The sequence below is a fragment of the Telmatherina bonti genome (genome assembly GCF_933228915.1).
Source record: "Telmatherina bonti genome assembly, chromosome: 12".
NCBI classification, from domain to species: Eukaryota; Metazoa; Chordata; class Actinopteri; order Atheriniformes; family Telmatherinidae; genus Telmatherina; species Telmatherina bonti.
This window is the reverse complement of record NC_136610.1, coordinates 13,608,199-13,632,996: the sequence shown is the minus strand read 5'-3', so window position 1 is coordinate 13,632,996 and position 24,798 is coordinate 13,608,199. Positions and strand designations below refer to the sequence as shown.

Below are 24,798 nucleotides of genomic sequence, written 5' to 3'. Positions count from 1 at the left end.
AAGCTTTCAGTATGACATTCAGTGAAGATGTCTGGACTGACAGGGCTGCACCAGGCACCAAGCCAATGCCTTACACATTTACACAACTCATTTTATAGAGTGGGCACAGAGCCTGAAATCCAGGCCACATACCCAGCGCGCACACAGACACACACACACACACACACACACAAAAGACAAGTATACCACAAAAAGCTCATGAAGTTCTGAAGGGCAAACACCAATATGTAGCTTTAACATTGCTATGTTTATGAAATGATGGCCTGTTGGAGAGTGGAGCCCTGACCCTTATAAGATATATAAGTACACAATGATGTTTAGATGAATATCTTCCATAATCAGTTTAAAAAAAAAAAAAAAGAAAACAAAGGAAAATGAAGCTTTTTCTACCCTATATTGTCATTTAGCTTTGAGTTAATTTAGAGGACACTTGATCAGTATCTTTGTAAAGTCAGGAGAGCTTAATGCCACTGAAGTGAACAGCAGCAGCTAAGAAAGAGACAGAATGAGACAACCATTTCGCAGATTGTTTCCTCCCACTTCCCTAAGTGATTCTTGCATTATGCATTACATTACTGCAATCATCCCGCTCAGAGTAATCACAGTGATGAGGAGAGCAAGAGAGACTCATGCTGAGAGCAAATGTTCTGAAGAGCCAGGCGCATGGCCTTCCTGTTTCCTTCTCACTGTTTCCTACAGATTCAAGCAAGTTGGGGCGAAAAAGAGATACTAAATAGGTCTTTCTTTAACTAAACTTTTTTTTTTTTTTTTTTTTTTTTTTTTTAAAGAGTTTTCAACAAATCTAAAGTTTGTGGCAAAGTGTTTACACAGAGGTACAAGTGCAGTCACATAAGCTGCAGAACTTTCTATTCATGTGTGCTCAGAGCCATTCATTACACAGAGGATGTCAAGATTGAAAAGGTAAATTAGCAACATTTTAAATGCTGCCATTACAACAATCAGGTCAAGAAAACTGTTATGAGAGCTTGTTGTACCTTAAAGTGGAACTATTATATGCATTTCAGGCTAATTTAATTTTATTTCTGAGACCAGAAGGGCTGGGATTGATGGAGTTATTGTCACAAATCGCTTTATTTACTTCAGACCGACCCTCTCCGTAGGCTGTCAGATCAGTCTGTGGGCAAAATGAGTGGATTGAGACTCTTCCGCATTAAGCCCCGCCTCCCGCCACTGCACTACATCGGGAGCGCGCACTGCAACTGCTTTTGCCATCATTGTAACATCTCATAAACAGAAGGATTAGGCTAATATAAACTCAATTAAAAAAAAAAAATTAAAAAAAAACTACAATGTCAACAAGTGGAAAACAGCAACCCACAGCAACGAATGCAGCAGGATGTCTCTCTTTGGTAAACTCACCAGCCATCATTGGAAATAACTTTATCCCACGTTTTCCACCCGCCTGATGTATTTGTACATGCCCTTGTTAACCAGTAGAAGGTAACCAATCACCAAACCTTATCCCCCGGGACATCACAAGGATTTCGAAGTAGAAAAAACTCTCTAAAGCGACGCGTTTTTCGTCACCATGGAAACCGAACGGAGAGAGTGCTGGAACTCAAACTCAAACATGCGTTTAGTTGATAAAAACAGTGTCGTTCACATGTCTGATGAGGATTCAACACTGTAACACTGTAGAAAGCTAAAAAAACTCGAAATACCATAATAGCACCCCTTTAAAGTTTAAGTTCCAGCTCTGTATAAATGCTGAATAAGTACTTTCATTTTTTAGCATGTTGTAAAAGTCTCTGTATACTTCGACTTTTGACAGAATCAGCCAATGTAACTACATAATTGAAAGCAGTTCAAAGTATAAAGCAGCTCTGTGGAAAGTTACAAACATCATATAAATGATCCAAAGCATTTCAAAAAACATAAATCACTGTGATGCTCACTGCACTGTCTCAGCATGGGCTGGACTTTATGTGGTTGCCAGGTTTGATAAAACTTCACAACGGATCATTGCAATGTGGAACTGAATCTTTCCAGATGGAGCTGGTGTAGCACACATCACGAAGAAAGGTGTTGCAGGTAAGAGATTGAGCTGGTTTACATTACAGTCATTCTCCATGCAAATAGGGGTTATGAAATTCACTACTGTGGCGATGCGTCCTTTAATTCCCAGAATACTCACAACTTGCAGTGGCTACGTTTACATGGGGAGTTTTAATTCTGTTTAATTCCAAACAGGAGCGAAATTCCCTTTAAACTGGTGAAAAATGGTTGTGTAAACACCTAATTCTGAATGAAAAAGTCCATTTGGAATTAAACTCAATTTTGAAGGCTGGTTTATTTGCATTTTAAATCCGAACTGATTAATTTCTCTATCATGTTGACCTTAATTCCACTAAGTTAATTTCGATCCTTCTGCGCATGCTTTTTACTAGGGTGTGACAATATGCCTTTGCCCCAATTCAATGCCGATATTTTGGATGTCGATTGGATTTAAATTGCGATTCTCATGATTCCTCGATATTGCTGATTTTTGTAGACTTAAAAAAAAACAACATATATTTTACTAGTTACTTTTCGTGATCTCAATTAGGAAAAAACCCAGTAGCCAGACCATCATTCTGCTGCTATAATGCCCAAGAAGACAAGTAAAATGATCAATAAAAACAAACGTGACAAAATATTTTTATAATGGATGTTTTTTATTTATTTGAAAAGAAAAAATCCTGATATTCGATTTGTTTATTCAATTTCCCACCTCTACTCTTTACCTTGATGATGCGGACATTACATGCGTAGTTTTGCCCTCCATGTTCAGTGGTCTATGACCCTTCTCCGTCTGCAGAAAAAAGTGAAGCAGTATGCTCGAGTTGAGCTGGTGCTTCAAAATGATGATAAAAAATAATGGCAAAACTGGTACTCATTATGTACTTTTCCATGTTACAACCAAAAAGACGACAAGCAGGAAGCGAACTTCGTTTATTTCCGGTAAACTCAAGTATGTCACACCCAACCCCCTGTCCAATCAGAACCCTTTGCAACCCACTGATTTAAAGTGGAATTAAGTAAGGACATTTTCCCATGTAAACCTCAATTTAGAATGACTATTTCCATGTAAATTCATAGGAGAACACTGTTAATTCAGAATTATTTAATTCTGAAATATTAATTGTATTTGGTGATACAGCACCTTATTGCAGACCTGTGCATATGTACAGCCATATAGATATTCTTCACACCATCACTGCATTGAAATATTTCTCTTACTGCAACTAAGAACGTTACTGCTGTTGGATGAAACATCCAAGCTCCACGAATACATCAAGAAGAGGGCACCAAGGGATGAAGCACTTAGTGAATGTCTCAGACAACGGAGTCTGGAGGAACACGACATGGAAGAACCATCATGGGAGGAAAAGCCCCTGCATGGGATGTACCACCGACAGATCACCGATATAAACAAGTCCTATGCTTCCTCAATGACTGGAGAGGGCTGGACTGAAGGACAGCACAGAAGCACTAATCATGGCAGCACAGGAGCAGGCCCTGAGCACCAGAGTGATCGAGGCCCAGATCTACCATACCTGGCAGGATCCCAGGTGCAGACTACGCAAAGGAGCCCCTGAAACAATCCAGCACCTCACAGCAGGGTGTAAGATACTGGCATGCAAAGAATACATGGAGCGCCATAACCAAGTAGCCGGCATAGTGTACAAGAACATCTGTGCAGAATATGGACTGGAGACCCTCCAGTCCCAGTGGGAAACTCCCCCCAAGGTGGTGGAGAATGAGAGGGCTAAGATCCTCTGGGACTTCCAGATCCAGACAGATAAAAAGGATGGAGGCCAACCAACCGGACATAGTGATCATGTATAAGCAGCAGAGGAGAGCCGTAGTGATCGATGTATCCATCCCCAATGATGGAAATATCAGGAAAAAGGAGCATGAGAAGGAAGAACAGGGGAAGGCCTGGAGGGTGAAAGCAACAGTAGTACCCATAGTGAACGGAGCACTTGGGGCCGTGTCCCTCACACTGGAGAAGTGGCTCCAACAGATACCTCTCCGTCCAGAAGAGCATAGTCCTAGGAGCAGCTAAGATACTGCGTAGGACCCTCAAGCTCCCAGGACTCTGGTAGAGAACCCAAGTTTGAGAGATGAACAGCTACCCGCCCTACCCTGGGGAGATGAGAGGGGTAGGTGGGTTTTTTTTTTGTTTTGTTTTTTTAAATATATATAAATAAACACATATATAAAGTTCAGATATCTAGCTCAATGTTCCTGAGCTGAAACTCTAAAGCACTTAATTCACAATCATAGGCACAGCTGATCCTGCAGGGATTTTTTTTTTTTTTTTTTTTTTTTTTTTTTTTTAAACTGGGCTTTTCTGTTGTTCTTTAAGTGGATAAGACAATGCAAGAATTTGACCTCAGCTTAATGGATTGCATAATCAATTCAGTGTTGGGTTCCTAAGCACACAAACGCCTTCATTCAATTGGGAAAAAAAGTCATGCATGTTTGCTTAGAGTAGTGAGGAGCTTCCAAAATCTGTCTGGCTTCTGCACACATACAACCATTTCTTTTAAAAACAAGTTCAAATATGATCATAAAAATGACAAAAAAAAAAAAAAGACCCTTCATTAACGGACACAAAAAGACGTGGAGTGATTATCTAAGAGCCGTAGGGTCTTGGGATGTTTGTGATTCAAAAGACATTCATGGGACTTGTCCCATACAGTCAACACATTGTTTTGACTCAAAGTGTGTATTGAACTGCTTTTTGTAAGCCATCTTATCATTTTGTTATAGTCCAGTTTTATTTCTTGAAAATGAACCAATTCATTTTTAAATGTGGTATAATATATAGCATTGTACCCGTTCACCCCTGTAATGGTGCTTATTAATGATTTGCCAGGGTGTAAACACTGAATGCAGCACACATACCTCCTCATACCTTGCCTATCCCACATCCCCCATGCTTTTCCAAACCCAGACGAGGTGTGCATTCCTGACTAGCTATCCAATACTGTCAAAGGAATCTGAAATTTCATCTGTCTCAACCCCTCTCCCCCTTGTCCCCATGCGACACTCTTCTCCTGTTCAACCTCACACACAGATGCACACATGCCTGCGTCCAAGTCTACATCAGTGTCTGCTCAACGGCACGCTTCGGAAAGAATTTCAGCATCAACAGGTAGACTTTCCAGCTGTCCAGCACAAGCCAAGGCTGGATTCTAAACACAGCTTTACTTTTATTTACCAGCATTATGCCATGAAGGGCGGTAAACTGTGGCACAAAAGATGAAGACACCGGTTTTGAAAGTTTAAACCAATAATCTGGAAACAATGTTAATATTTGATTGAATCTGCAGCGACATGTTTTGGGGTTTTACATAAAATCACATTTTCTGGCACACAGATTTTACAAAAGAGAAAAACCTATATCTGTGTGATCTAGTCCTTTAGATAGAGGATTGTAGGTTGGTTTGCTTAAATTTGCCAGGCTACAATAGATCAAACTGAATCACATACACCTATAATATCGTGATGAAGTAAATGAGCCACCAACAAAAGAAAGACTTCGTTTTCTTTTTGTTTAATCTCATTGTAAACTCAATACTTCTGGGTCAGGGACGCTCAGAAGATTTAAACTTGTATTCAATACATTCTACGCATCAAACTCGAGATATATTACATGCCAATGAAATGAGTTTCCTTGAGGGAAAGCTATTAAATGAACACATTTCATATGCAGACAGACATGTCTCAGTACTAACAATAAAAAATTAAATGATGAAATGAAATTTTAAACACACACACAGCCGGTAGTTTGCAGACAGACGCTGGCATCTGATTGCTGAGTCATGGTTGTTGCAGCCACACCAGACCTGCTGTTTCTTCTCATCTGCTCAACTGGAGTTGATGTGTCACCCTAAAAATGTGGACCTAATCTGCAGCACGTTTTCCACAGTAGTGCACCACATGAAAGCCAAGAGGCTGCTTTCATTTAACATCCCTTAACCCCAATAAGAGGGCCACCCGATGTGCATCAGTCAGAAAGTCAAGACAAAAGGAAAAACCGCTGTTTCTGCAACAACTCAAACCATCGTGGATGGTCTCAGATTGACCTGAAATGTCCCAACTTTAATTATCAACGGTTGTTTGGAACAAGTCTAACAAAAGGGGTGTTTTCTGAAGCTGCAAGGGGGGAAAAAAAATCTACATTTAAATCTTTTTATTTTAGAAAAAACATCTGTATATAATCATTTTCTTCCAATGACACACAGAGGGAATGAAATAATTTTTTGAAAAGTTCAAATCTTCTCCACAAATTTAAGCTATGGTCATTCATCAACTACAAAGCCTGTGGTCTTTACATATAAACAGACATTTGTCCAGCTGATACTAAAACTAAACAAGTGCTCAGTGAATTGCAGCCTAACAGAAAAACCACATAAAGAAACGCCTACCTTAAAAAAGCAGCTTTACCCCATCAGCAAATTACAAAAAAAGAACCGTAGGTCATAGCATGACCCGTGTGACTGGGTTAATTCCTCCTATTCGAAACCAGCTCTTTTGTCCTGATGGAAGAAAGCTAAGCATGGATGACAAGAGACGGACTAGCTGTTTAAAACTCAAAATGGACGACTTTAGTCAAAACAAGGCAGTGGCCTTTGAAGGTGATGGAGACTAATGCAGATGTGATAAAGACAGATGAATGTATTTAGCCTTGTCTTGCAGTAAAATCCTTGATAATACACTGCAAACTCAGTGTCAAAGCCTTCAGATAGCATGGATGGCATTGAATTTGATCCATCCAAGAAGAAAGTCTAGCAAAAGTATCAAGTTTACTGTCTGAACAGACATTAGGCGCTACTGATAGACCCAAACAGAAGAAAGGCAAACTGAAAGGTGAGACTGCCTTTTATCTGAAGAACTGTGGCTAATGTCGGCAGGGATTTTTGTCCTGCTTATGCATCATATTACATTTATGAAAACATGAAATAAGAAGCCTTTAAAGACAGGCTAATATCAATACCACAATGCAATGGTAGTAGTTTTTCCTCCACTCCATTAAAATTAAGTCTGAACTTTGCATTTTCATTCAATATTCAGCCACACAGTTCTTGTGTAATTAACTGGAAATTTTCCCACATTTTAAGAGTTAACGCGCAATCCACATCAAAGCATTATTTTCTTTTTCTTTTTTTTGTTCGATTGTTTTCAATCCAAAACAGGAAATGAAAACCTTCAACCATATTTTCACAAAGTGGTCACTAAATAGTTTCTGATAATTTCCTAAACCAAACTTTTCAGGCTCATGTGCCACAACATTTGAAAAATACCAATACCCCAACTTTTTACAATGTTGCTATTAAAAATTTGTACTAAAACGACCATGTCATTCCTCCCTGTGACATCAGCTGAACGCATCAGGCTCTTATTCAGCACCAAAGTTGCATGGACATGGACTTAATGGACTGTTTAACTCACCATTTCAGACTTACAAACTACCACAAACATCACCATGGGATTTTTTAGTGAGTAAACTCCCAACAATGTGGTAAAAAGTTGTGCATTGTCTTTTTGTGCATTTGCGAGGAAGAACGCACATGCACAACAAGATACCTTCGCTTTAACAGATGAATACAGCCACAAGACTTTTTGATAAGATTTTTTTTTTTTTAATTTATTGGGATTAGTTTGCCAATTTGGATCAGATTTAAAGAATTAAATCATTACTCAACTTCCAACATCTTTTGAGTTTTTCTAAGTTACTACATCATAACTGCTATCATTCCTACAGATTATTTAAGGATCTTTTGCATTTATTCACTGAATTATTCTTATTTCACAAATCACATTATCGTTACTAGATTACAAAAGAAAGAATATATACTTTTCTTTCCCCTTCATCAAACTAGCATAGTCAGTATTTGTATTAATTACTTTGAGTACAAGAAAAACAGACTGGAGTATTTTGAAATGATTAAACCAAACAACATAAATGACTAAAAGTAGCTTCAATATGAAGTAGCTCTTACAAAAAAAACATATCCATCTTCAAGTTCAGTTGGCATCATTTAACTATGGTTACAAAACAAAGACGTACTAGAAACAGAAATGTGAGGAAAATACTGTCAGCATATTAAAGGGGACATTTGAGGTCATTTGTAAATTGTAAAACTCAAGATTTAAAGTCTGTTATGATGCAATTGTACAAGTTTGAAAGAAAGGACTGATCCAAGTTGCACACTGTGGATGTAAACCCTTGTTTAAAACAGTTTCCATGTATTTACACATAGGTGGCGATTACAACCAACAAACAGACTTGTTTGTCTTTGACTAGGCTAAAGAATTTGGCATGGCCTCTTGGGCTTGCTCACTCACTCACTAGCTAATGTTTAAAATCACAGCTGGAAGGGGGGTTTGGAGAGGGAGGGTAAAAAAAAATCTGTGTTAAACAAGACCCTCTGCTAAATGAAACTCGTATAACTTTTACTGAGTAAAGCCCACAGCCAGATTAGGTTCAATCAAAACAGGGTACGCACCCCTCTGTGAATTTACAATCTCCATGTAAATTAGTGGTCATAATGATTTAAAAAAAAAAAAAAAAGAAAACAGTAAAGTTTTACGTTCTCGCTAGACCCACTCTGATTTTATTTCTTTTATGTTTTACTGCCAGATACAAATGACAATCTTGGCCGCCTGAAACCAGATAGCATCTGGAACAGCAAGGGAGCCATTCAGATTATTTGTGTAAAACAGCGCCTTTTAAGCTTTTTACACCTGAAATGGCTAGAAAACATTCGCTGAAGTGTTCATTTGGCAGACAAACAAAAGAGGCAGCGATAATAAGATTTAAGACCTGAGATCTTGAGTGTTACAGAATATTTGCTGGATGAGGCGGGGGCTGAGCAAGCGTGTTTGTCTGCATAAAAGCCTTCGACATCCGAGCATGACACAGTGCAGAGCCAGAGCGAGTGGTCTCTCCCTGCTGGGGTTGTTCTCCGTTTATGTCCCCACAATAACCTGCCTTTTATCTGAGAGGGTCAAACTGGAGTCAGAGTCATCGGTAGAGGCTGTGTGATTACGAGCAGATGACAAGAGCACCTACATCCTGAGTGGGTGTGTTTTTTTTTTGTTTTTTTTTTTTTTTAAAAAGTGGGCAGAGCTGTTGACTCCGGTGAGCATCCACAAAAAAATGATTTACCTTGCCAAATGTTTGACCTACTACTCGCCCCCCCGCCCTCTCCACACTACTTTTTGTGATGTTGAGATGGTGCAATAAGTGTCACCAGATGGCCAGACAAGAAGCGTGAGTGTGTGCATGCTCAGCGCTGAATTCCAGCCTGTAACACAGACAGCACAACCTATACTGTGTAGACAAGTCATGCGAGTCACCACACACACACACATGCTCACGTGCAGCTCCTTTTAAAGCCTCTGCCTACAATCACAGTCCATCCTGATCGCGTTACATGCCCAGGCAGGGTGCTGGAAGTCCACAACCCTACTGTACTTCAGCTTAACATGTGCACTTCATCTTTCTGCAGAAACAGTCACTCAGGTCGGTGAGTCAGTCGCAGTTCAGAGCTCCTTCCTCAAAAAGTGTCTGAACCACCTGAGCTTGGTTGGATAAAAAAAATATGGCTTTTCATGAATCAGAAGCCGAATGGAGACAGTTCCACCCAGCATGTCACACCAGGAGGGAAAACCAACAAAAACCATGACATAAAAACAAGGAGAGGCTGCTGCTGAGGCGGAGCTTTGGGATGTGTGCAAGCAGGAGAGAAAAAAAAAAAAAGAAAAATGGGGGAAGGGTGCATCAGGGTCAGGAGGTGGACAGGATAGAGAGGGGGAGGAACTGGCTTTGCATTTTACATGTTGAGGTAAACCTATTTCCTAAAGCTCTGTCATTACCTGGAACTACCAGATTTAAGTTTTTTTAAAAACCCGGTCTCTTCAGAAGATTAAATAAATAATCCTCCGAAGCTGGCAGGATGACATGGATCAAATTGATTTTTTTTCCCCCTTTCTTAAAAAAATGATTAATTAAAAAATACAGAAAAGAAAACAAATGTGTGCTCATATTGCCTGATAATTAAACAACATGTGGAGTAGTCATGGCCGCCTTCCTGAAGGTGAACTAATCAGAAAACTCATCTGAGTGTTGCGACACTGAAAGCAGACAGAAGCAGAAAGTCGTTATTAGAATCCGTGTTCTTACCTCTTGAAAGCCTCCACGGGGTTTCTCTCGCACTCTCCAGGCTGCAGAGTGCTCTGCACAGCTGGATCGCGCACCTTCTCCTCATATCCCGGCACAAGCCCGCTTTGGCAAATCTGGACCACCAGTCCTCGAATGAAACCGCCGACACAGAGCGTGTCCGAGTCATCTGCCCGACAGAAATGGAAAGCTAAGCTCCGTTGGTGTAAACCGCGGTGGGTTCCCTGGCCTGATGTGGGCCACAGCAGCTCTGTGCACAAAGCAGTTTTTCCACTTCCTGGTCCTCCTACCAGCAGCACACCCCAGGAGCTACCAGACTTTGTGGATCCTGCCGTGAGGGTCCCAGATACAGATGCGCTCCCACTTGGCACCAGCGGAGGCTGTTTACTGGCAGTGCAGGTCACTTCGCTGAGATTGTTTGTTTTCTCCTGGAGGCAATGCTGGATCTTGTGGAAGACCCACTCCCGGCAATAAAAGCGCTTCCCCTGCAGCAAACTGGTTTGGGCCATTTTGAATTAGTGCTGCGTATCCACCAATTCCTCCTCGTCATAGGGGTCACTTCATTCTACTCCACACATGTTCCACTCCGACTAAGGCTGGCTGTAAAACTGAGCATCCATTCTGTCAGCTGCAAAAGTACCACTCAGGAAAACAGGGTGTGGTTTGGCCTTCCTTAGCGCTGATGTCAAAAAGAAGCCAGAGTGGATGCAAATTCAGAAAAAGTAGGACAAAAAACAGATTTGCTGACAGATGACAGGAAAAGCAGCTAAGCTATAGCACATTACAGAATAACTAGGTCAAAACAAAAAAAGAAAAAAAAAAAAAAAAGGGGGGGGGAGATGAAGACTGACGCTTAAATCATAGATTTTCCACCAACTTTTTCCACAGCTTTCCCACTGGTTGAACCGAATGCTCCTTGTTATCATGCATGTGTTGCCTTAGCATGGCGCTGGGTATGGCAGGGCACCCGGCTCTTGAGTGCATCCACAGGCAAACTCAAGCCACCACCAATTGATACAATTAGCCATGGGAGTTCCAGATATATTTCCAATGGTGCGTTTCAGATGTCGCTGACTGAAAGTGTGTTTCCATTACACGAACATAGACGAGGCTGCCAGTGCAGAGTCACTTTCTCCAATAACACACCAAGGCTGGCTCCTTCCCTGGAAAACAGAGACAACAGAGGCTAAATATGGACAAAAATCTAATAATTTTACTATGACATTTACAAATAAGCATATTATTTATTCAAATTAAGATCTGGGGTCACTTTTTTGCCTTAAAAGTCAGAAAATACAAAGAAAAAGGGTGTAAATATCTATTAGGTGTCATGCACTTTAAATCATAAACATAAGCAGGTACAATTTCAGCAAAATGATTAGCGTGCACATTTCTCTTGGAGACATTTTCCCAGTCAGAAACAAGAGTAGAGTCCTTGACGGCTGCCCACAAAAGGTGGGCAGGCTGGTTTTCAACACTTTCATCCTCCACAACCCACACCACTGCCTGCCTGCCTTCCTGCATGCCCTGCAACAAAATTCTTGGCAGGGGTTTCGTCCAGTTTCTCTAGTCTATCCACTGATCCCCTCTTCCTTCCTATGTGGCTTTAAATCCCAAACAGTCCACATCCGTCCTGAGCAGTGGGTGGGGGGGGGGTGGGGGGGAGATCCAAATGAGAGGACCACTTTCCTACACTTTATGAAGTGCAAGGGTTAAAACCTTAAAAAAAAATAAGTTTCAGTGTTACAATGTAGATTACAGAGTCAATGAACTGGGTGGTGTGTAAAAAGGTGAATTAAATCCCAACGATTAGGGTTGTTTTTTTTTTGTTGTTGTTGTTTTGTTTTTCTTGTTTTTTTTTTTTTTTTTTGGTAAACTGCCCTTTAACCACATATTTTATTTAGCTGCTCAGTGGAGCAAATCAAAAATACACGCCAGTCTCCACAGGCAAGAAAACACACACGTATACAACACACTCATGCACACAGACAACCCTTCTGGTTACTTTGTAACGCTGCCAAATAACAAGGTTTTTAACACGGGTTGCGATGCATTTTCACCTCTGTGCTTCTGTTAAGGCGCTCCCTGCCTGCAACACCACACAAAGATCTCCATAAATGTTCCAACAAATCCGGCTCTGCTTCTTTTTTTTCTTTTTAAGGAAGGCAACACAAAATGTAATTTACCACAGCAAACGACACGGATTTACTCCAGCTGACTGAGAAAGGTAACAAGTCTTTTGTACGACCAGACAAACCTCACCCATTTCAAATGAGATACGATTTACACCTACAAGGCTTTTTGGGGTTTTTTTTGTTGTTGTTTTTTTTAAATACACGACCAGACTGACAAACTGCATGCTATAAGGAAGGAGAAAAAAATGACTCACGGACGTAAAAACGTGGCTTGTCCTGTTACTGCAGTTAGCCACAACACTTCCTTCAACTTCAATGCAGTCAATTGTGGAGCGTTTCACTATTTTCCCCGGTTTCTACCGTCTCTAGCAGCCCAAGCGGGTTTCCCCCCTCACCTCTTGCTGATTCCTTTTGCCGTTTCGGGGAGGGCGGGTGTTGCTTTGTCCTTTGCCCCCCTCCTCTCTGTCCACGTTAAAAATTAGCCTTCACATAAACCATTCGACCTTTACTCTCAGTATAATTCAAATCCAAAATATGTGCATTACATGAAGGCTCGTATCTTTCTTTGAATCGGGCTTTCTTTGGTCGGTGTCGGCTCCTCCCGCTACCCGACACAGCTCCACAGTGAGCCGACTGGCTCTCCGCCTCCAAACACTCTACATTTGTCCCCACTGCATGCAGCGCACACGCCAACGGACGGCGCAAAGCCTTATGGGAGTTTGAGTTTTAACTTCTTGCTGCCATTAGTTGAGTTTGAACAGGTGGATCAACAATGGATAAATAAACAGTTTGGGATTTTTTATTGTGTTATTGTGGAACTTTGATTTAATCACTTGCTACTGTATTATGACTCATAAAAAACATTAATAGCTTTTAACCCTACAAGATGTTTCACATCTCTTTAAAAATAAACTGCAACAACATAAAATGAAAAAGTAATTTATGTATTGCCGAAGGTAAATTCAAGGTTGTAGTAGTTACAATAAATAAATAAACAGAAGAACATGAAGATAGGAATTCAAATTAGTCAATTTGACATGACAATTCAGCTATTTTTCTTTTGTATTCACGTGAAATAGCTTTGAATTTCATCCATTTACTCAACCTCTTAGTCCAATTAAACATCACAAACCTTTGAATTCTGATAAGTATTTTATCTTTAATTGTACAGTGTTTTGTTTATTTTATTTCACTAAGCTTTCCTTTCAGTACCGTGTAAAGTCACTCATCATTACAGATAATCTACATGCATTTATATACCTTTGTTGGGCCACTGGGAACAATTAAAATATTTGAAATGGAATGGAGTTAAACTGCATTTAACTGAACTAACCTGCATTGAATTACTTTGCTTTTAGATAGCTAGACTGTCCAGAATATTTCAAAGTAACAGTCTCCAGACTTTCTTAAGAACGTTTTGAATTCCTTGCACATTTGCCAGTGAGTTTCAGTAATCAATAATTAATGTTTAAAAGAGGTTGATGAGCCACTGCTGTGTCTTCACATGGGCCTAATGGAGAAGTTTGCAAAGACCCTATTTTAAATAGTAAATTTAGACACCTTGTCACTAGCAGCCTAACACAATTTCTTCTTTTGCTTCTATTTTGTTGGACTTTGTCCAACAAAGTCCTGAGAAATGCATTCGGAACTTCTCTGGTTTTAGCCTTTTACACTGTATAGCCATTTATGTTTGCGTGTTTTAAACAAACATTTCAAACTTTGCAGCAAACAATTCCTGTGGCCTAAACTTGTAAACTTTTCCATATGGTTATCTGGCAATTCACCATATTTACTTTTAATAAAAAATTCCCGTTTCTGGTGTTAGAAAAAAAACATACATTCTTACTCACATGTAGTTCTAAAGGACACAAAGGTCTAAGCCACATCGAAACAACTGCCACAGTGCTGAATTGGACCAATTCAATGACCTGGATGTGTGGAACAAAACCTAATTTGTGGTGGGTGGATGCTCATTGCCCAGATGTGTGGTTTATTTTTCACTTGCGCTGGTGTTTATATAACTTACGACATGCACATACCTGCAGCCGCCAGCAGTAAAGTTGTGGATGCAGATCATTCGGTTTTGCGTGGAAAACTTTATTTTATGTTCCTCCATCTGGTCAAGGCAGAGTTTTGGCCTTGAAAAAAATCAATAGTTTTAAAAGTGTCCCCTTTAGGCATTACAACTGCCTCACATCACTGATAACTTGAATGGAAGCCTTGCGTTGATAATATAACATTAGACAGCTGTAACAGAGTGTCCCATCTCTTCTCAGCTGACTCGTGGCTTTGTGTTAGAGATGTCTTTATTTTAATTGCATCCCATGATGCAATTTCAATTAAAACAGGTTATCTATTTGGAAAAATAATGAGCAAAGTTTTAACTAGACATGAAAACACTCCCAGGTGATTCCCTTCACGGTCAAACCATTGGTTGTAATGTGCTTCAAACCTCACAGACGACATACCAGATGTTGTCACTGTTAGTGAACAGAAGGCAGGCGTGTGTTTTGGATTTTTAATTTTGAGTCTAATTTGAGGAGACGTTTTTATTTGGTAATTTTGACAGAGTACTGCCCATAAACGTCACCAGTGTAGTTGAATATTAGAGATGAAAGAAAACAACAATAACAAAAAGAAAGTCTCAGTGGCTCAGAGATGAACTCTCATGTCCCCTGCTTTTCTTCTCTGTGTTGCATTAAGTTGCACCACATGGTAGCATGCCATGACATAAAAAGCTTTATGGTTTTTCATAAATAAAAGTGACATTCATTGATGGCATAACACAGTGCATTTTGGTTTGCTGTTTAAACTGGAAGAATGTTGTTTGCAACATAGGATGCACTGCAAATTTAATACTGCAAGGAAGTTGTACCAGAACTGTGCCTCCTAAATTCTTTTTTTTTTTTTCTTTTATCCAGCAGGGATGCTCATGAGGCTTCCAGGTTGATGCGTTTTGATCTAACTGGAAGCTGCTGATCTTACAACTTATTTATCATTCCCTGAAGAACTACCTCAGGGAATGGTACTTTGAGCTGCATCTGCAGTAGGTTGTAATAACTAACAGTGTGTTACCGACTGACGCTGACTGTGCTCACTGAGATGGTTCAATCTGGTGCTGAAGTCAGGTTCTACTTCAAATTTGGTTTCCTATAATGATATAAAGAGGTTACATTACACAGGCATGACACATAAGATTGGAGATTGACTATAGCTGGCTTGAGGTTGTAGAAATTTATATCTGTTAGTTGAGATTAAGTTGTGAAAAACAAGGATTGAGTCCAGATTTCATGATCAAATATACAGACAATGCCCCATACTACCAACTAAATAACAGGCCTCATAACAGAGACAAGCCAAGGTCTGATAAGGCTCCTAATAGTTCACTCACTTCTTAGTAGGGATGGGATCAAAAATCGCTTCCACCCAGGAGACACTTGGCCTGAAGAGGTGATTCAGGACATTGCGACACATAATTTAGAAACATGACAATGGCACACGCTGTAACGTATTTGACCCATAATAGATTGTGGTAAAGATCTATATCCTTGTGTAGACGAGTGCGCAGCCTAATAGCTACTCTGCTCCAGGTTCTTTATCTGAGTAAAGCACATGCTGGAGTGTTTACGTCATCCCAGTAGCCAAATCAAAGAAGTAACTTCCTGCTTTCTGTTGATGCCAGAGAGTTCATCACTGATGAAATGTGGGTTTTCCTTCTATTGGTTCTATTCTACTCTGCAGTCATTTAGCAGACACCTTTATCCAAAGCGACTTATGTATGAGAGTGAGAGCAACATAAGCTTGAAATCAAACAGTAGAGGACATCATAGATAGATGCTAGTCAGACTGCTGCAAGTCCACTTGGACGCAGGTGTTGCCAGGTAGTGCTACAAGAAAAGAATTATTTTTGGGTGAAAATATTGCTGCAATAATTTCTCTCTGTAGGCTATTAACCGCTTACTAGTTTATCAATTAGCTCACCTGTAGCCACAGGTGTTTATATGTGTTTAACAGAGACTTTAGTAGGCTATAGCTGGGTACATTGTTAATAAAATCCATCCTGTCAGTGAAGTGTTGAAACAGTTATCTGGGGTGTATTTGGCAGCATGTATTGTTCATATCCATCGGGCCATGTGTGATACAGAGAGCAGAGGAGAAATGATGGGCAGTTTTGTTAATAAGATAAATGGAATCATATAATTAAGTTGTTTACTAAAAAGCATAAATGATGAAACAGTCCTAAAGGAAAGGTCAAGAGGCAGGGGGAGCGCTGCTCTTGTAAACTGTAGGAGAAACACTGTCTGCAGACAACATTCAGAACCCATCCATCCATCTTCTGCCGCTTATCCGGGTCAGGTTGCGGGGCCACTCGTCTAAGCAGGGAAACCCAGATTTCCCTCTCCCCAGCCACATTTGCCAACTCTGTGGAGGGGGGATCCCAAGGCGTTCCCAGACCAGTCAAGAGATATAATCCCTCCAGTGTGTCCTGGGTCTTCCCCGGGGTCTCCTCCTTGAGGGACGTGCCTGGAACACCTCACCAGGGAGGCGTCCAGGGGGCATCCTGACCAGATGCCCGAGCCACCTCAACTGGTTCCTCTTGATGCGGAGGAGCAGTTGCTCTACTCTGATCCCCTCCCGGATGACCAAGCTCCTCACCCTATCTCTAAGGGAGAGCCCGGCCACCATGCGGAGGAAACTCATTTCAGCCTGTTTGCAAGATCTCGTTCTTTCGGTCACGACCCACAGCTCATGACCATAGGTGAGGGTAGGAATGTAGGTTGACTGGTAAATCGAGAGCTTTGCCTTCTGGCTCAGTTCCTTCTTCACCACGACAGACCGGCACAGAGTCTGCATTATTGCAGACGCCGCGCCGATCCGTCTGTCAATCTCACGCTCCATCCTTTCCTCACTCGTGAACAAGACCCCCGAGATATTTAAACTCCTCTACTTGAGGCACGACCTGTCTCCCGACCCGGAGAGGGCAATCCACCCTATTCCGGCTGAGGACCATGGTCTCAGATTTGGAGATGTTGATTCTCATCCCAGCCGCTTCACACTTGGCTGCAAATTGCTCAAGCAAAAGCTGGAGATCACGACCAGATGAAGCCAACAGGACCACATCATCTGCAAAAAACAGAGACCCAATCCTGAGGACACCAAGCCGGATCCCCTCAACACCTCGGCTGTGCCTAGAAATTCTGTCCATATAAGTTATGAACAGAATCGGTGATAAAGGGCAGCCTTGGCGGAGTTCAGCCCTCACTGGAAATTAATCCGAATTACTACCGGCAATGCGAACCAAGCTCTGACACCTGTCGTACAGGGACCGGACAGCTCGCACAAGTGGGTCCAGTACCCCATATTCCCGGAGTACCCCCTTCTTAAAAAGGGGGTACTCCTTTTTAAGGAGTACCCCAGTCTGGGGTGGTGGCAGACTGGGGGGACCACCACCCCAGTCTACCAGTCCAGAGGCACTGTCCCCAATGTCCACGTGATACTGCAGAGACGTGTCAGCCAGCACAGCCCCACAGGATCCAGAGCCTTAAGGAACTTTCCGCCAAGGAGCTTTTTAACCACCTCAGCAACTTCAGTCCCAGAGATAGGAGAGTCCACCCCTGAGTCCCCCCAGCACTGCTTCCTCATCGGAAAATGTGTTGGTAGGTTTGAGGAGGTCTTCTAAGTATTCCTTCCATCGACCCACAACGCCCCGAGTTGCGATAGGCATTCTGAACCCAGATACTGAAATTATGCTTCACTCATTTATTTCAGTTTAAAGTGCATGAAAAGCATCGCATCAGGGTTTATTTTACCGCCTTCTTGGTATATAATTAATTATATAATTATATATAATTAATTATATTAAGCGGTAGTTTTTTTGCAGTGAAGATCTGTAGTTTTGCTATTCTTATCAGTTTGAAAATATTATTGATCTGAATAATTTTTTTGACACTGTTTGTGTGGTGTTGACAAAGATTTTAAGCCAGTTTTTTGTCACTGTAAATCATGTTGTCTACTTGTTTTCTAAAAAAAAAAAAAAAAAAAAAAAAAAAAGGAATTTGTAAGCCAATTTATAAATAACTGGATTTATAGGCAGAACGCATGATGGCATTGATATCATTACCATCTTATCACTTCTTCAAATTTAAAGATAAATTGCAGCAATGGATTTGATAGGTTTATGGTAGAGTAAATTAAGCTTTCCATTTATACAACTGGAAAACACAGGATGACAACATGAACCTCCATGTCTGGGCGAAACAAAACCTTCTCCACACCAACCAGCTGTTTCGGTTGTGCTCTGTCAGCAAAGTAACCTTTTGGTTATGTGCAGTTAAGGAAATGTTGAGGTTCCCCCTGTGGATGCAGGGAGGAGATAAACAAATCAATATATCAAACTCTATACCAGAGTAACCACAAATACCGATTAACCTTTGACGATGATTCTTTCCCCTCAATATAAACAAGAGAGAGACAGATGGAGCTACTTACGATTAGAATTTGACTTCTTTGTAGCTGTAATTATACAGTATTAAGCAATTTTATTTCCATCCTAAATCAATCCATACATGGTATGCTGCGTTAAAGGTTAATAACCTCATTTGGGTTCTCTCAAACCAAATGATGTAATTATAACAAATGTAAAACATAAGAAAGTACTAAAAAATAAGAGTTTTGCACTGCTGCCATGGCTGGTAGTTACCAGTAAAGCCCTTTTTATTACTGTATTTGGCAAAAGCTATATTTTTCATACAGTCCTTACTACATTTAACAGTGTTGTCACTACTTTTGGTCTGTTCTAGAAAATCTAACTGCCCAACAGAAATGGTGCCATTGGAGCCACACTTTGTTTGACACAAGTATGGATGTGATTGCTGCTCATTGTATAAATAAGTGTTCAGAATTCCTTTTTCTGATTAGAAACTGTTGTCACCAACATGATTCTGAAGTAACTTGGCAACCAGTACAGTCAACAGTTAAAAGAAATAAAACAGTTAAAATATAATGTGTTTCATTTGAACCATACAGGTTTAGAACAGGAGGCCCAACATGCCCTAATATTTATGGCAGTGTAGTGTATATTCATTAGCAATAGCTGCCACTACTGCCAGGTTTTGATCTTTTAACTTGTAATGAATACAATTTTTCAGTTTCATTCAGTTTTGTCATGTTACATGGGGGTGGTGGGTTATTTGCTGAACATAACCTTGGATTAATGGAAAACTTTTGATTGGCACAAAAACCTTACAGGAACTGGTCGTGTGTGTTTTAACCTTCTTAATATTTTTATGTTAAGCTATGCCATATGAACCCTGGCTTTGGGCTATTGGACACACACTTTACAACTTTACCATTTCAGAGTATCTAACCGATAGACCACAGGTGTCAAACTCTGGTCCTTGAGGGCCAGTCTCCTGCAGGTTTTTGTTATCTCTATGCTCCAACACACCTGGCTGAAATGAACAACAGGTTGGCAAGAAGCTGGTGGATTCATTTGATTTGAATCAGGTGTGTTGGTACAAAACCTACTGAACACATGCAAATGGACAAATACCAGAGGAAGACCCTTCACCATTGCTGAGGTGGCATTTCTGCACATGTCTAAGTAGAGCAGATGGAAACTGAACTTTCTTCTTAACAATGTCAAGCAAATCTAGAAGGACTTGCAGATTTCTTTGCTGTTTGAACAGCAATGAAAAAATTTGATAGTGGAAAGAAGCAAACACGAATATCATGGGCATCTACTTCATGAGCTCTCTATGTTTGTGTATTTGACATTGAAGATGAACACCTGACTGTAACCAGAGGAGAAAAACATGCTGTCATGGCAGAAGAAACACTGAACTGTGTTCCAAACAATAAAAACACAGTAAACCTTGGCGAACAGTCAATACTCCAACACTAAATTCTACGTTTCTATGTTGCCATCCATCTTAATGTAACCCAACAGGTAATGTTTGCTATGCTATTTTATGCTAACAGCTTGAGAAACAGTGGGCTGTGAAGTTAGAGAAAGTTAATGACTAATTTGGGGAAATGTTGATCAGGACAACAATTCGATGTAATTAGGACTGGCCACCGCAGTAACGGCAGTCCCACCAATTGGTGCAACACACAAAACGGCCACCAAACTTACTTTGGTATGTCTGTACCTGGTGTGCACATGCTCTGTCATTTACATATATTTAGACCAAGGATAAAAGCATCAGCTAAATGATGACATGTAAACATAAATGAGAAAAACCTCACGCACACCCACTTACATCTAGCTTCTGTCTTCACTGGGAAAGGATACAGTTGGCACTGTGTCTTCGGACTCTGCAAGAGTTGCAGATATTTATTGGCTCCAGCTCCGCTTGACAGTGATGTAAATATAACACTCGTGCTGTGCTTCGGAGAAATGGACAGATCCATCACACTGAGGGTAACAATGCACCCGCTGGCAGTGAGAAAGGAGCTGATTGCTTGACAGAGTAGGTGTGCCCCAAAAAAAATGTTCAGGTTCTCTTTAAATCAGTGTGTTTTGATGAAATAGTGTACAATTAGTATGTAATTTAGAGCATTTTGTTTTTTTATTCAACCCCATTTTCTGCTTTTGCAGTGTTAAAACTGTTATCCACATGGTTAAAGTGGTCCCTTTGCAGGGGGTGGGAAGGTCATTCTGTCATAGTGCAGGAGGAGCAATGAGCAAAATAGGCTTAGAGACAATACACAGCATGACTTGATGTGCTAATACTGTGTTTCATGACACCAGACAAAATGTTTCCTTTTGCAAGTGTCACAAAAACATGGTCTCCACTATGTGAGTACAAGCTGATCACTGAGTTAGATAAAAAAAAAAAAATGCTTAAGAGTACATGTATAGTTTCCTTTTACTGCGCAGTGTTTTGGCCTTTCTGCTTTCTTCAAAGACAAGTGAAAATACAAAAAGATTCTGTAAAGGCTACTGAAACTGAGACCAGATGTGAGAAATACTACACAAACCTCTGATTTTAAAATTCTGTGCTTCTGACTCATTTGGATGGCACACTGACAGTCGTGCACATTCCAGGTTTTATCATATCCCTGCAACATCCCGAGATTTAGAAACCAGACTTCACAACTTTGTTTTCCAGCCCAGAGCATCACGTGGCAGCCGTGTTTCTCTTTACGGCATCAGATCTACGGCCTAACTGGATATCAACACAGTTCACTTTTGGACCTGTATTGCTGATTCAGAAAATAAATGCTCTCGTCTTGTGTGATTCCTCCCAATAGAAGAAGCTAAGAAAAGGGAAGAGAATGTGAAAAAGCAAGACATAAGACAAGTGTTGTCATTGCACTGATTTTTACTCACTGGAGAGAGCTCAGAAAAGAGACAGGGTGCAAAACATGTGAAATAAGCCATTGTTAGGAGATAGCAAAGTGTAAATATCTACAAAAGTGTAGTTGTGCAGCTTCAACAAAAAGGTCAATCTCTCCATATCTCACTGTGCTGTACTTGTATAATTTTTTACTAAAAATTGTTTAAGGTTCTATTATGGTATTTCAAGTTTTCTGAGCTTTCTACAGTGTTACAGTGTTGAATCCTCATCAGACATGTGAACGGCACCGTTTTTTTTATAACCTAAACGCATGTCTGAGTTTGAGTTCCAGCACTCTCTCCATTCTGTTTCCATGGCAATGAAAAATGCGTCATTTTAGAGTTTTTTCTACTTGGATATCTTTGTGAAGTCCCGAGGGATAAGATTCAGTGATTTGTTACCTTCTACTGGTTAACAAGGGCATGTACAAATACATCAGGCGGGTGGAAAACGTGGGATAAAGTTATTTCCAACGATGGCTGGTGAGTTTACCAAAGAGAGACATCCTGCTGCATTCGTTGCTGTGGGTTGCTGTTTTCCACTTTGTTTTCCGGGTCTGATTCAGGTTCCAACATGTAGGGCTGTATGCTATGTGTTGACATTGTATATAGTTTTTTTTTAGTGAGTTTATATTCGCCTAATCCTTCTGTTTATGAGATGTTACAATGACGGCAAAAGCAGGTGCGGTGCACGCTCCCAATGTAGTGCAGTGGTGGGAGGCGGGGCTTAATGCGGAAGAGTCTCAATCCACTCGTTTTGCCCACAGGCTGATCTGACAGCCTATGGAGAGGGTTGGTCTGAAGTAAATAAAGCTATTTGTGACAATAACTCGATCAATCCCAGCCCTTCTGGTCTCAGAAATGAAAAGAAATTAGCCTGAAATGCACATAATAGTTCCACTTTAAGCATTTTAGTTAGTAATACAAGCATTTTTAATTTGTGTCGCATGACTGCCATTAGATTATCATATTTTGTGTCTTACAGTTCGTTGTCATCATGAGTTTACCTGCAAAGACGGTTGAGGGTCTCAATCATTTACATTAAAAAAACTAAATAAAAAAACTCCACTAAGAAATAGGAAATTATTCGTTTAAAATAAGAGGCAATAAAACAATAAAAGGTCACAAAAGCATCACAAAACAACAAAAACAAAATAAAATAAACCAAAGAACAGTAAAGGTTTGTTATCTTTAACCACATGCTAAGACCAATAACTATTTCAATTTGAACTATTTCAAACTTAAAGTTTTTAACTTGAGTGAGTCATAAGCTGATGGACGAACAACCTGCGTAACTATTCATAATGTAGGTTTTAAGGATCTCATTTTAATCCTATTGTATTATTCAGACAGGCACTCAGACAGATCTAATACTAATAAGCATAGATTTCAGGTTTACAGTAGAAGCATATTTTTAGGCCACATTTTGCACATTAAAAAGAAACATGCGCAGGATGTAGAATGTGTTGCAAAACACTCCAATCTCCCCGCTTCTCCAGTGTCTGCTGGAGCCAAACCATCTCCTCCTCAAAATTCAGCTGGAAAACTTTTAAAAAACATTTTATTCAATCCCAGCCATGCTCAGCAATCTGACAAATCCACTTAATTGGCCCTTTTTTTCTGCCTTGCTGTCTACGAAATACCAGTAAGTCCAAGTCATCATCCTCAGGAGGATGGATCAGCATGAGCTGCCGTGATTGTTCCATCTTTTGTGAATATGCAGAAATATCCCCCCACCTAGTTATTAGAACATGATGACGCACATTTGGTGATGGGGGTTTGGCCTGAGAACACTAGTTTTTCTTTAGAAAACTGGGTTGGACCAGTTCATGTCTTTTTGAGTGTGTTGCTTCTCTCTGCCACCAAAGTGATGAAGCACACATGGTATCAGTTATTGTAGTTGTTTTGTATGTTTGAATTTGACTGCAACCAAAACCGAAGGCGTTCAACAAACTGGCTTTGTATTAGTCAATGGCACTGTCTCTGATGCATTTATCTTTGGATTTAGAGGAATGTTGAACTGTTTTGAAATTTAATAATTGGAGAATTTATCTTTAAATAGGGATTTTGTCTTTTTTTTCTTAAAAAAGAGATTTAATGTGTGTGGAAAACCCAATTAATTTGTCAGTTTTTTGTTTTTTTTTTGAAAAGAAACAGAAATAAATTAAATTTCTGTATCAAGTTTTCTCAATCTAGTTAAAACAAAATAGAGACCATAAACATTTGGGGACTGGACCAATTTCAAGTCTACAACAGTCGTACCTTTTTTGTCCACTTTTTGAGTATGTCCAGAAGATTACACCAAAATATTGATCAATATAAATGAATATGAGGACAGCTGTGTTGATTTAAAAAAAAAAAAAAAAAATCAAATATAAGACATCAATGGCAGTAAAAGACAGAACTCTTGTATTTATTACATTTTTATAGGATATAAAAGTATTGATTTCCCATTTATTCAACAACAGCAAAAAAAAAAAAAAAAAAAAAAAAAAAATAATTAAGATTAGAAATCTTAATTTTACCAAGAGTGACCCGGCCAGGATTGAAGAACAAACACAATTGTACTTTTCTCAAAGCAAAATGATGAAACACTCCTAAATTAAAAAGAATAAAAACATTTGTCTCTATATGAAACATATAAGTCTAAAAGATTTAGTGGACATTAAATAATTCAAGAAAGGAAATAAAACATCCAACCTTAAAAAAAATCTAATTAACACAGACACCAAAGGAACAGTCACTTTAATCCAGTAGATAATATTGTAATAAATCAATTCTCCAGCACACAATGTTAATGTGTATTGTGTGTGTGCATACAATTCAGACATTAATGTGTGCATCAACACAGAGGAAATGTGACGGGGGGAGGGGTCCTCTTTCAAAAATTCACCCCCACCTCTCAAGATGTCCACACACGTCCTACTGATCAAATTCTGTGTAACATTTATGGCAATGATTTTAATGCAATTACAAGCAAAATCAATATCTCACCACCTGGAATGATAATGTGACAATAATGAACAACGAGGATATGAACCATGAAAAGTCACGCAAAGGCGCTTAACTCAGTCACTGAATAGAAGTTGGGCAAAACCTAATTGGTAATCATGGAAGCCGAAAAC

At 39.9% G+C, this 24,798-nt stretch overlaps 1 protein-coding gene across 2 annotated transcripts in view; it reads right to left on the bottom strand.

Annotated features, from left to right (window-relative positions):
- The window catches only part of ankrd50 (ankyrin repeat domain 50), a 42,052-nt gene extending 29,102 nt beyond the window's left edge, over positions 1-12,950 (bottom strand). Inside the window, exons 1-2 of one of the 2 annotated variants that reach the window (XM_079249549.1) lie at positions 12,729-12,950; positions 10,202-11,361 (exon numbers count right to left, since the gene is read on the bottom strand). In XM_079249549.1, the coding sequence (XP_079105675.1) occupies positions 10,202-10,707 (506 nt within the window). In that variant the 5' untranslated portion in view covers positions 10,708-11,361; positions 12,729-12,950. Of the gene's footprint in view, positions 1-10,201; positions 11,362-12,587; positions 12,681-12,728 lie in introns of those variants that run through there. The other variant, XM_079249550.1, reaches the window with a different exon arrangement.
- Positions 12,951-24,798: the final 11,848 nt, after the last annotated feature.